The sequence below is a fragment of the Protomyctophum bolini genome (assembly GCF_963924005.1).
Source record: "Protomyctophum bolini genome assembly, chromosome: 1".
Taxonomy (NCBI): domain Eukaryota; kingdom Metazoa; phylum Chordata; class Actinopteri; order Myctophiformes; family Myctophidae; genus Protomyctophum; species Protomyctophum bolini.
Genome location: NC_137862.1, coordinates 23,516,594 through 23,530,793, shown reverse-complemented (window position 1 = coordinate 23,530,793; position 14,200 = coordinate 23,516,594). Strand labels below are relative to the sequence as shown.

The following is a 14,200-nucleotide window of genomic DNA, read 5'->3' as shown; positions in this document are numbered from 1 at the left end:
GATCAAATCATTGCCATTATTCACACACAACACACAAAGCTGTAAACCCTCAATAAAAAGCCAGCGCATAACTTAGAATAGATGTTTGGTAATTCTTCATGAAAATACATTTCAGCTACATACACAGACTAGTAAATATATATTCATACGTGTATGTATATCAAGTATGAAGGCCTATACAGATTACAGAACATTATACCATACTCCATGCTATGGTTTGTAAAGTCTTAAATAGCCTGTGAAAAGAGGGTCTTCTGAGCTCAAGGCTGGCCAGGCCAATCATAATGTTTTTGTCCAACCGCCTCACGCTATATTCTATTGTTCAGGGCAGACATGGGAATGTAATGAAAGCCTAGACTTTACACTGGCTCTGTTCCAGTGCACTTAATACACAGGGTGTTAACCAGTGCACATTAAAACCATGCAGGGATACTACTATGCAACTCTGCCCGCTGTGTATACATAAAACAATATATAGACACATTTTTACCCATTATTTCCATCTATACCAGCAGTCATCAAAAAAGCAGCTCTACAAGCTTTTTTTGTCTGTTGTGTTTTCAAAAGATTTTTGAGGGGCGCTATAGTGCATTTTCGTCTTACAAACATTAAATTCCCATTGACAATGAATGGAGAATTTACGTCATTTGACTTTTTTAACACATTCCAACTTTTACTCTTTTTGTACAGATTTTTAATTCCAGACTTTTACTTGTAACAGTATTTCTGCATGGCAGTAGTGAAAAAATGTGAGTACTTTTTCCACCACTGGTAAAGAATATTGTATATTAATGTGTGTCATTCACCATCCATTTTAATGAGTTGAAAGCACTGTTATAATGCTGCATTATCTGTTATGTTATAATGCAGCATTATAACAGTGCTTCCATTAAAATGGATGGTGAATGAAGAAAATTCACAGTGACTAACAATCTGGGTCCTGTCAGTGACTGCAATACACAAACAGGCATGTATTTTGTGTGTGTGTACACGTGCGTGTGTCAAACTAGTAAAATGTGAGAAATAGACATCGAGGACCATTTTTGTTCCTCACAAGATCAAAATTGTTGTTTCACAATTATAGTAAATACAAATGTGTGCGTGTGCACTCGCGTAGGATTCCGGTGACCACATGTGACTAATTTGCAGTTACTTACAGAGATTAAACACTCCTTGAAGCATTCAGTGATGTATTTTTTATTTTTTTAACTATGATTTTCTTTTGAGCTATCTGGTAATAAGGAAGCATGATTCCTGGAAATGACCTGTCCCGAGGCCTTCCATTTGTCTTACTGTCAGCCAACCTGTCATGATAACACAAAGCATTTTTTCCCTTCTTTTGACCATAAATGGAATAGTGGATACTGAAGGTCACTTGTACAGAGTTAACCCTCCTGATAGCCGATACTGTAGCTCACCTGAAAGAGGCCACGTAAGCCTAGCTCTAGACTCTAGAGATTGCACATAAGAGTCCATTCACTGATACACTGCCCACAATAAACCCTTTGTTAGGGCATAGGGGTCTTCAACTTTTTTTTCCCTCAGAACAGTCACCATACGTTGGTATTCCTAAACGTAATCCGATTAAACCATGCCAAAACCTAACCTTATTCCCAAAATTACTCTAGGCCTTACCCTATTTCTAACCTAAAACAAATTTCTCAGTAAAGGGGGTAGTTAGTAGGTACACAAATGTTTCAAAAACATTAACCTGTTGTGCAAGTCAACGGCAAGCCAATCTGGGAACCCAGCGACAAGAAAATAAATCTGTGATTTCACAGGACACTTCAAACCAGTGACACTTTGGATTTGTGCCAGGGCACCACCTAGAGGCCTTGGAAAGGACATGCATCAATCATCAATGTAGGCATTTAGACTATTCAAAGCAACTACAAATGCATAGAATAGAGACAGAGGCACCGATCCTCTGGAAACTAGGATCCAAGGTAAACTAAGAATCTAGCTACCTACAATAGAAATCAAATAATCTGCCATCTAACTGTGGTCAAGAAAAAAAAACATTGATCAAATGCAATCTTCAACATTGAACTGGTCTTATACAGACAGGCACAAGTAACGTTTGTCATTTGAATTTTGTTTTATTCCAAAAGAATCACACCACTTTGAATAACAGCAGCTGATAAAGCTTAATGACAATCAGGAGTTCCATCATATTATACACAATAATATCCATTGTTCAGTTTGAACTTAAAATATATAGAAAGGAAAAAGAGATAAAGGTAAAAACCTACAAAGAAACGAAAAAAGGTAAAGCATCAAAGAGACACAAACAGCCTAAAATTGTTTTGTTTTTTTCTCTCTCATTGTGTTCTGCCTGGTACACATCACACAACTGAATGTCTGCACACACTTTTTAGTTTGCTTTTTTTTCGTTTTAAATTTTGTGTAAATACTGCGCAAACAAAATACAAAATGTCAAACAAGAAAATGCCCGTATTCCTAAATGTGATGTGGATTTGACCGCAGGGCGAGATGGAAAGCGCATAGATGAGAACAGCCAGAATCAGATAAGGAAATGTAATAATAATTATTAATAACAGTAGGTACAGAGTCCCCAATTACTCATGAACTGATAATCTAAAGTGGTCAGAACTGGACGAGAAAAGGCCTGCAAGTTTCACTGCATTCAAGACATTTTGTAAAAGATTTAGATTTTCTTAGTTTTAGTCTCAAAGAGTGTAAACTTTAACAGGTTTACCACAGCATGGTGTTTCACAAGCATCTGGTAAGAAAAAAAAAAAAAATCTAAATCCATCTGAATCAATTTCAATATGTCCGTTCTCCTAGACCCAGATCATTGGACCACCAAACGTGACCCAAATTAAAAGCTCACGAAATATCGCACTGCGACCAGTTTGTGAGCTTGTATCCCAGTTATGTTCTCTGCGCTACACCGACACACAACTAAGTATAAATCCGGCTATTAGTCCTCAGCATTGTGACCTGGGGCTTTCTGATCCCGCTTATTACACTGCAGTGAAACTCTTATACATACATTTCCCCTGAAGTAGAGCAGGAGTTCAGTGTGCGTATATATGAATTATCCGCAAGAAACGATCATATCTGCATTTCAATTGCAATATGCCTCCACTGACAGCTAAATCATGAAACAGAAAAGTCGGATTGTATTAAACGACTATAAACTCACCAATATTGCACCGTAGTCCTGTACGGACAGCTTGGATTGTCCTCTTTGTCCGTGTTAAGACCGTGCCCACCATTGTCATATTATGAGCAGGTTTCTGCAACTGAGATTCTCTCTTTGGTGCAATATTGGTGAGTTTATTGTGGTCATATCTGTCATATGAATGGGCTGTCAATGGAGCGTATTCCAACATTTATGCAGATGGCATCCAGGTTGCTTGCGGCCATGTGTTTGTATGAAGGACTATTGGTGTGCACACTGCACCCCGGGTCCGTGGTGGCCTCCTCCTCCCTCTTCGTCGGAGCTGTCGTTGTATGCCTCCCTGCGTCCGCTGCTGGAGCCCTGGCTGCTGTCGTAGTCCTGCAGGTCAACCTCCTCCGTGTCACCCGTGATGATGGGCGTCTCAGACCGCGAGGGGAGCAGGTCCTCCAACTCCTAAAAGGAAAGACAAAAATCACAGGTCGTTCAACGCTCGGAGGAACCAGATCCAGCATTGAGGAAATGGGTTCCATCACATTTGGAACAGTTTCCAGACCCAGTTTATGGCTGGTACGTGGACTTCACGCCTATTATACAATTAGAACACCCTGGTTCTCCAACGTTTCAAGGCCAATTTGGTTTCATTCGTGCTACACAAGAGTTGCAGGCTTCAGCAAGCAAAGGTCAGTGAGGAGTAACCTGACATGGCCAGACGCCAAGGACATATGTTTTTGCGCTGGCAGATTCGTCTGGTTATCAGGCGAAAGTGAAAGTTAGTAGTCATGGCCTGGATATGATGCTTAGGATGTTACCCTGTGCAGACAAAGAAATCCTTTGTCTAATTGCGGACGGTTTGTCTTGGGACTACATTCCGTGTCAAGGTCACACACACACACACACACACACACACACACACAACTAGAACAGACTTATTGTCTATGGAACACCGTTTTATCTCATGTCTGCTACAACTCCCTCACAACAGTCATCTTTCATGTTGTTCTTTGGCCACCTCCCTTGAGACCTTCTGTAGAGCAGGGTTTCTCAAAGCAGGTTCTGTAGCACCCTAGGGTGGTGTGACGCAAGAGCCACAGAATACTTTTGATAATATGATTGCAGAATTCCCGCTTTTGGAAAAATAAATTAAAACTGATTTAGAAAGCGCCCACTCCTTGGGGTGTTTTTTTGTCACTGTATATTTGCACATACATGAAATTTGTCCATTTAATCATCCACCCATCCAACAACTAGGAGCAGTGAGCAGCCATTCTACAGCGCTCAGGGAGAAATTAGGGGTTACGAGTCTTGCTCAGGGACACAGACATATTGCTGGCCTGGACTCAAACCTGGGACAACCAGGGAGGGAGGCAGGCTCACTAACCACTCAGCTATGGCCACCCCGTTAACAAAGAAAAAACTGAACCGTGGATTTGGTGAATAGCCCAATATTAACCTTTTTTTACCCAGCCGAGTTTATTTTATACCGAAAATGTTTTTCAGACTACCGGTAATCATCCTGCTGATGTTAGGAGCCCTGCATCCAGCTGAAAACAAAGAAAAACTGTCACTGATGACAGCTTGTTTACGTGCTTAACAGACATTTGCCGCCAACATAGAGCCTTTGCCAACAAGGCCAAATTGTTTTCAGCTTTGTTCCCATAACCGTCACAGAATACTGCTAATTAACTGCAATAGTTTTAACAGTATTTATTCACAGTTTGATATATTAGTGTGTCTTACAGTAGACAATGTTATACATATAATATATGCAAATCAGTGCCAACACGCGGGGTCTTACCGTGAGTTTCTCAGGACTGATCCAGTTGTTTTCAGGGAACTGGACGTCAAACTTGATGTACAGGTCTCCCTTTTCAAAGGGATTGCGGTACTGTGGCATGCCTTCGCCTCGCACCACCCTCACTGAACCTGGACAACACAGTGCATCACAATTAAACAGTGGACCAAATCCAATGTCCTCCCTGAACCAGCATAGTTCTTTTCAAAATACGACACCACCGGCATACACCGAAGCATAAATCTGATGGCTTGGCCTCGTTGCAAATCTGTGGTCTGAACTAGGCTGTAAATAAAGTCCAAGGGGGAAGCACGTACATCTCAAAATAATTCTACAGGTGCTCAAAAAAAATAGATACAATGATGAAGGAAGGCAGTCGGCACAGGAAAGGTAAGACCTTAGAGTATGTATTAATCAAGGCAGCACCCGGAGGAAACATTGAGGCGAAATGGACATGGTGGTCGAGATTGTATTGTAGCTTGCGGCCAAGGCCCATGAAGTTGACCATCATTGTGCACGTTCATGACACAAACGCTGTTTCATACGTGAACACATGCAATGATAGTCAACGGCCAGCACGTTCACGATTTGGCCCAATCCATCCCAGAATGCACTCTGTTCCTACCCGGAAGGAGGAGTGAAATCGCCTCATGCGCTTTTGAGCAACTTAATGCAAGTGGATGGGAGGAGAAATCCGGTGAAGTCTGCTTCTGGGAGCTTCAGACCAGTGTCTTCCATCTTCACGGAACTAGGCTGTAAACACTAAAAGACTAACCTGGCTGGATGATTTTGCCAGCAGGGTACTTGACGACGATCTGTCTGCTGTCCAAGTGCTTCAAGGTGAACTGGAAGCCACACAGCGCCTCAACCAGGCCAATCTTATGGGTCATGTGAATGTCGTTGGCCTCTCGTCTGAATGTCTGCACAAAAGAGACCAACCCAAAAAGAATGAGGCCTCGTTTGCCCCAAATCCACTTTGTCGCAATTTCTTTTATGCAGTCTGAACCCATAGAAATAGATGTTTATAAAGGTGTTTGAATCACATCCCTTAGCCTTGTGTTCAGACTGCATATTACAAATAATAATTCAGATTAAGGATGCATCAACAATTAGACCTCAACTCCCGAACATAGTAATGAGCTTAACCGCCAGCAGGCTAACCATTTAGGCCCCAGGACTGTTCATTTTATCCATAGATGTAACACCCACTGATACCTATTTTGTGGAAAAGCTTTAAATAGTTAATGCTCTATTGTGCAATTTTTCTTTTGTGTGAATAAAATGTTATTTTTCTAATCTGTACGGTTTGGGGTGGTAGTATTAGGTCTCTGTGCTCTTCTATTTAGATCCTGTGTCTAGTTTGGACTACATGATCATGGTTCTGAATTTTTAGACCATGGACCCCCACAGACACGTAAAGGTCTATTTGGTTACCAACTATCACTCATTTAGCTGGGGACCACACTTCTGTGGAGAGTGGAGTAAAGGCTTTCTCTTGACGTACGTCGTGTTCCTTCTCCTGCAGGACCAGGACGATGTCACCAGGTTCCACGCTAGGTGCCTGGTCGGCCTCTCCTCCGAAGGTGATCTTCTGTCCGTGCTTCATGCCTTTGTCCACGTGAACCTCTAGAATCTTCACCTCTTTGATCACCTTCTTTCCCTCGCACTTTTTACAGCGGTCCTTCTCACTGATCACCTCACCTGCACAGGAACACAAAGAATTTACTTTGTTCTGTGACATTTGTTCTAAAGATTGTTGGTCAACCACTTGAGACTGTGCATTCATATAACAGTATGCTAAGTTTGACGAGGAATTTCCCTTCAAACACTAGCTATGTTTTGAATGGGGAATAAAAGTTGCTACATAACCTTCAAAAAGGACATACGAAAGGTCCAAAATTCAATAAGGTACTACAGAAGTCTCTTGTTCATTAGTCAATGTTGAGGCTAAATGTAGAATCTGGCCAGGGGTAAGCAGCACCTTGGACATCATTGCTCTTGTCTTCATGTATGAAATGTATTCATTTGTGTTGCATACAAGGCTACTGTGTAACAAGACAACATTTCAGTGAAAGCTGATAAAGTAATATCGTATCGTATTTTAACGATTAATTTCCATCTACCCAACAAAAAACAAAGTGCTCTATGTGAAGAATTTTAAAGGCAAACAAACAGTGTTTATAACCTACAAGAAACATGTGCTGTGAGCTTGTTATATATTCTTTAAGTCTTTACTTATGACATGCTCAAACCTCCTGGCTGAAAGTGGTTGAATTGTGATATACATTCAACACAGAGTCATATCAACAGGTAACTCAACACTGAGTCATCTGCTCAATCATAATACTGTAGTAATGACTCAACACAGTGAGCCATGCTTGTAGGAATACCTTCTCCGTTGCAGTCTGTGCACACAGACTGCATCTGTTGCACCATCCCTGGAGCCAGCTGCCTAATCATGATGCGCATACCACGCCCCCTACAGGTCACACACTTCTGTACAGCCCCCGTCTTCCCCCCCTGCCTGCAATCACACACACACACACACACACACACACATCTCTCGAGTCGATTATGAAATATTACTTGACGATTATATAGTCACCCAAATAAATGTAATTAATGATTTAATTGGGGTTTTTTTTATTGGATTTTGGAACATATGAATAGAAAATACATTTGTTTGGCTTGTAGGCTTTGCATGCAAACATTGCACAGGGCAGGTATATGACAATAACTTAAATATACACAGAAATGAACGGTATACCAATATAATCAAAACACATACCGGTAATGAACTACGACTAAAATAGGCCAAGTACCAATAATCAAAATACATAATGAACTAGGACTAAAAAAGGGCAAGTTTAAAATTTTAACTTACCCATTACAAGTGCTACACAGAACATTCTTGCTAAGCTGTAGTTTGGTTGTTTTTCCATTGTACAGGTCTTCTAGGGAGACCCTGGAGGGAAAGGAAAATCGCTTATTTAGAGACAAGACAAATAAAACGTTGACATTTTGCTTACAGTCCAGGTGACACCTAGCCAGATTTCCAAACCTCATCAATACATAGGCAAGTCAGGAAGTGACTCGAAATTAACATTGGAAGGTTCTGTCCCAGCCCACACCATAGACCAATCAGAAGCGGCGGCTCCTGGGTGCAGATCGCACCACTTGGAAATTATTTCCAGACCAAGTTAAGTGAGAAAAAGAAAATCTGCCGAATCAGTCTGAATTCCAGGCTAGGCGACACAGTCTAAAATAAAAAACTATCACAGGCATCGTGAGATTGTAGAGTCAGTGTGTGCCATGCTAACATAGAACACCATGCTGGCTTCCATGTAATCAAAATGACTGAATCAGTTGTGGTGACTGAGAACTTGAATCCATGGAAATGAATACAATTCCAAAAGAGAAAATGCTGAGCCCAAGCCTTACTTCAGTGGATGGACCATGTCTTCTCCTCGCCTTCGGCCTCCGTTACGTGCGCCGCGGCCCTGGCCTCCCATGAAACCAAACAGGCCGCCTCCAAAGATGTGGGAGAAGATGTCGTCCATCCCCGCTCCACCCCCCCCTCCTTCCCGGAGGCCTTGCTCTCCGTAGCGGTCATATAGCTCCTTCTTCTCCGGATTGGTCAGAACCTCGTAGGCAAAACTGATCTCTTTGAACTGGAGGTTTGAAGAGGAGAAGAGCAGAGAGAGGACAAACTTATAGGTGCAGCAACTGATATTTTTTTAGTAGCTAGTGTTCAGTCGCAGTGAATTAGAGCTGCCTCTCCAGCTCTAATTTAAACAGAACATGGATTTTCAGGTGGGGACTGGGAATACCACTTTCATCCAATCAGGAGAGTGAACTCAACAGGACTAACAAGATTTCTTCAGTGTCACTTACTACAGGGGGGGGGGTCAAATCATTGTGATAGGATTAGTTTTTTTACATGAAGCACTTGAACCCTAGCACCCCAATTTTCGCATTAGCCGGAAATAGCAGATCTACCTCGGACAAGGGATGGGGGGGGGGCTTAAGTGGTCTGAAAATACACATTAACATGAATCCAACACAAAAGTTTACAGTACACAATGATAGTGTTGTCAAACAAGTCTATGAAATCTGTGTTTAATCTGCAACACCTTTATACTATAGAGAGTATGCACATGGATGATTTTCCCATCAGGACACGCCCCTCTCATCTAGAGTGTTGGAAGCGCTCATTGGAAATCACTCGACCGTCCTGCGTATCACCGGTTTCTAAATGTCACAGTGCAGGAGGCAGCAAAATGTTGTGTTATTGAAAACAAGCACTTCCTAACTCTGAGATAATCAAATGCAGGGCATTTCTTGACAGAAAGTAGCTCATAACATTTCTATGGTGGATTTTTATGAAACAAAAACTTTGCAGATAGAAAAAGGATAATTCAAGCTTTTCAAACAGCTGCAATGTTGGTGAGTTTAACATTGTTTAATGCAATCAGACAGGACCTTTCTGTTTGGATGAATGGGCTGTCAAGGCCAGAAAGTAGTTTTTTGCCACTAAGTGGGCGTTTCCACATAACTTCCAGGTACGATGATGTCATGTGCATACCCTCTATATGTAGCTTCAGCTCTCCTTCAGTTATGGAGTCCTTGGACTGAAAAATGTACTATCACAATATAATGCTTCAACCTTTTTAATGAAAAACATTGTTTTAACCAACAAATATAAATTAGCCTATCTATCTAAACACAGTGTTACTATGTGTACACTGTACACAGGGTCTGAAACTTCATCAGCCACTGTGCCACTGTCCTCAACTAATTTACTGACAGAATTGATTGTTTTATATTGAAGACCCCAAATGCACGACCCCTGCACCGGAATTAAATTCAGCAAGCCTATTTTAGCCTTGATATGTAACCCGAAACATGAATATTGTAACCATAAGGCAGCGACGCTTTAGTTATGAGCAAAAACCTCAATTTGGGAAAAGAATCGTAGGAAAAAAAAAAGGGTTTCATTTTTCGGTTAACATTGAAGTGGACGGAGGGGAATCCTTTTACTGATTGGAACCTTTTTAATGATGGACCACAGTGTGTTTCAAGAGGGCTTTCAAGTGGGCTCTGATTCCAGAAGCAGAGCTTTAAGACGTCTGATAATTTCATGTCACTTGTCACATGCTAGGGTACACATGACCAGCTCAACTACTCCGTCAGTGTGCTTTGTAGAGCTTTCAGAAGCTTTCAGCGATTAGCTTTCATCCAAGTATTTTGAAAATTGTGAAAAGCTTAAAATGAAAACAAGCTACCGGGAGTTTAGAGGAATTAAGACTAGAAATGTAATATGGTAAATGTATGCTCACCTTGTCACCAGCATTTGGGTTTTTGTCAGGGTGATATTCTTTTGCCAGTTTACGGTATGCCTGGGAGAGAAAAAAACAGATGTTAATCTAAACAGACGAAATGACTCAAAATGTTTTTGAGTGGTGCAACCACTCCTAAAGAGTATAGACAGCTGTGTGTGTCCCTGGGTCCGTCTGTCCAAGCACGAAAATAGCATTATAGCGTTTGTTCACCACCAAGTGTCAATGTTGCACAGCCTAACACACAGGCCAGGGAGGTGGGCTTGTACAGTAGTACAGTACAGCACCACTCACTTCAGACGACAACTAAACTAGACAAAAGTAAATCATACAATACAAGCTTACTTATGTAGTGCATTCAGCCATGTTATAAGGACAAGGTTGGCAGACAAATTAAAAACAAAATGTCATGACAAGCTCACAGCACGGCACAACACGTTGTGAGCTTGTAGATCTGCTATTTTGCCAAATGTTGGACCAGAATATGGACACTAGCCTATAGTTTAAGAAGTGCTTAACCTATGTGACCCTTAGAGTAAATATTAATAGAGACGGCACCCGGAGGAAACCCTGAGACGAAATGGACATAGTCTGCGAATTTGGCATTGCAGCGCTGGCCCAAACACATGAACGCGCTGGTCTGTTGACTATCATTGCGCACGCTCATGCTACGTGAACGCTGTTTCATACGTGAACGCGTGCAATGATAGTCAACGCGGCCAGCGTGTTCATGTGTTTGGGCCCAATCCATCCCAGAATGCACTCCGTTCCTACCCAGAAGGAGGAGTGAAATCGCCTCATGCGCTTTTGAGCAACTTAATGCAAGTGGATGGGAGGAGAAATCTGGTGCCGTCTCTATTAATATACATATACGTTTCAAGCTTTTTTCAAATAACTGATTTACATGATGGTTAAACTGCCTTGGAATATTCAATAATATTGCTGGAGAAACCTGGAACGCCCGGCGGACTCCACTTTGAGAAAAACTGATCTAAAAGTAACTGTTAAACAAGAATGCATCTGAAAGCAAAAAAACAACAAGAATCAACACTTTAAAATGAGCTGCTCTGTCTCATCTTCAGTCCACAGCAAGGAGACACATTACTCAACTCTTGAACTTGCTTGGCTTGTTTTCCGTTCGTCGAAACTGCTTTTTGTCAAACAAAATGACATGTACCACCAAGGACAGGCACAGCTTTTAGTTTCAACGGAGCTTTTTTATTTTGATCAGCCTAAACTAGGTTACAGCTTCTATTACGTTACACTAGGCCTGCCTGTCACAATTATTGCATAATCCTTTAATGGCAATTATTTTGCACAGTCATCATAATCATTTCCATGTTGAAATTGCCATGCTACGCTCTTGTAGATCTGCTATTTGGTATATGCTATAAAATGTGGTGCAATCTAGAATATATATTCTCTCAGAGCAAGCGTTCTGGGGGGGGGGGGCTTTGTTTAAATTCAGTTAAATCTGTTAAACCTGTAGAAGCAGATGCACCTGTTTGAGGTACTTATATGTATTATGATAATCAATTAGAGAAGAGAGGCAGATATCTCCCCTTGTGTGTATTGTATGTATATTGTCTTGTTTTATTTCTGTTGTATGTACTGTTAATTGTTTCCTTTACATTAATGTTTGATTAAAATTCAATAAAAAGTAAATAAAATAAAAAGAAACATGTCTTTCAGAAAACTGTCAGGATTTAGAAGGCATTTGTTTTTGTAGAATCGTCCTCAGGTCTAAATGGGTTAAGTTAAGTAACCGTATTACTTAACCCTTAACTCATATCTTCCCTGCCAGTTTTATTACAAAGCCTAATTAAAAAGGAAGGAAAAAAAATGTTTTATTCATTATGTTCAATGCCAAAAACAATTTAAATCGTTGATCTCAATTATTTCTATGACAATTAAACACCATGTTGTAAATGTTGTAATCTTGACAGCCACTTTATCATGGATATTAGATATGGTCGATCAAAATTTGAATAATACAGTACAATACAGTTATTCATATAATATAACCGTATTGCATTATATTAATGTACATGACATGTAGGAAATTCAGTTACAGTGATACTGTAAGCTGAAGATGACCCCCATGCTAACATGAGGACTAGCCGGCTAGCATTAGCTTGACAACAGGATAACAAGCAAACGCTATCAATGTCATCAATATGTTAACATAATATCGTTCATTTAAAAAAGGAAGCTCAAATTCACTTCAAACGAATATGTCAAACGCATAATTTTGTTTTCCTCCAAAACAACCAAAACACACTGAGACCTGACAGTCATGTCAGTATAGTATAATTTCTAAGTCCCTCGAACGTGAATTTGTTAAGTTGTCTTTAAGACATTTATAAGGCCTTATTTGGACATACATTCATTTTTAATAACGTGATTACATTCTCGGACACCCTGAGGCCATCATTTCAATCGGTCCAGTAGCTAGCCAGATAGCTAACCGTTACCTACAGCTACAGTAGGAAGGACAAGGCCAGTGAAATTCGTTAAGTCGCACGAGACTCTTAATTTTCAGCCCGACGGAAATAAATCAACCAATTTCCCAGCGATAAGAATGTCGTCATGTGATGCCGTCACGCGTCACATGGGCACCCATTTCTGTTGAGAATGACGCCATTCTCCTCGGGGGAGAGAAAAACGGGAAAGAACTTTAAAACGAGCCTTTTAGCGGTGCTAAACTAAGCTAACTAGCTAAAGCCGGGGAGCTAATAATTTCGTCGTACGGCGGTGTGACGCACCGGCCAAACAAATGCAGACCTACAAGCTCACAAGGTGTCGCATCCGCGACGCCTTGTGAGCTTGTAGATCGGCCATTTGTTTGCGGTTAGCATTATAGGCTAGCATAAGGCTAGCATTTCCTGGTTGTGTGTGAGCGTTGTGTGGGTGGCTTTTAAACCTCCGCATTTATACATTTTCTTCTAATAATAATGGTTACCTTCTTGAGTTCGTTTTCCGTGGACGTCGGCTGCACTCCGAGAATGTCGTAGAGTTTGGTGTCGACAACGTTCGCCATGGTGATGTTTGTTGAGCCGACAAAGTGATGGTGAGGAGGAGGAGAGAGCAGAGCGGAAGAGGAAGGAAACGGGGCGGGCTCGACTTCTTCTGCTCTGGGTGCAGCTGCAAAATGGTGCACAGTCACCACCTGCTGAGCTGTTGCATCAACCGCAGTCACGGCCAGGGGTATAATAATAACTAGGCCTCACCAAGGGTTTACCATAGACTGTAAAATATAGGAATCTTTACACACACACATACATGCCTGTCATTTTAGGTCCAAGGCCCCTAATTTTTCACTGACGTGTACAACCTTTATTCAAATAGTTGAAAATGAATTAATTAAAAAACTGAGCACATGTATTTTTAAGGCCAAACCTCATTTGAAAGAATATATTTGCACAAATCTGGGTCAATTCATGAGCTGCCTATAAGCTCCCCTATTCTCAGTATTAAATCAAAAAGACAAAAGACTGCCTGCTATAAACAAAAAACATTGCATGGATGCACCTGGGACGTATCCTCAGTGATGTATCCCAAGGTCATCAGGGTTTCGGGTCTCTCGAACATCATACCCCTCACTCAGGCGGGGTGATCAAGTACCCACTAAGGGCCGATTCATACTCCTATTTTAGAGCTGAATAAAAGTCGGTTCGGCTCTGTAGAGCCTACAATGTGATGTCATTTGAGGGGGGGGGGGGGGTGGCGGGTACCGTCCTAAAGTCGGCTCTTCGGTGCTACTGAAAATTTCTGACGAGCCGAAATCATTTCGGCACTACAGCGCCGAAACAGCGGTAAAATAGGAGTATGAATCGACCCTTACGTCCCAGTAGCTACCCTCAATCAGTCCCACTAGGGCAAAACCATGGCCACACAATTTGTTGGAACTACTCCAGAACA

The 14,200-nt window shown here is 41.4% G+C and overlaps 1 protein-coding gene across 1 annotated transcript; it reads right to left on the bottom strand.

The window, feature by feature from the left end:
- Nucleotides 1-2,079: 2,079 nt before the first annotated feature.
- Nucleotides 2,080-13,391, bottom strand: dnaja2a (DnaJ heat shock protein family (Hsp40) member A2a). Its single transcript, XM_080760368.1, has 9 exons — nucleotides 13,242-13,391; nucleotides 10,280-10,339; nucleotides 8,382-8,611; nucleotides 7,825-7,905; nucleotides 7,331-7,464; nucleotides 6,445-6,641; nucleotides 5,716-5,860; nucleotides 4,944-5,071; nucleotides 2,080-3,601 (listed from the first exon to the last, which is right to left on the bottom strand). Exons 1-9 carry the CDS (start codon nucleotides 13,317-13,319, stop codon nucleotides 3,410-3,412), a joined length of 1,245 nt encoding a protein of 414 aa, XP_080616494.1. The 5' UTR covers nucleotides 13,320-13,391; the 3' UTR covers nucleotides 2,080-3,409.
- Nucleotides 13,392-14,200: the final 809 nt, after the last annotated feature.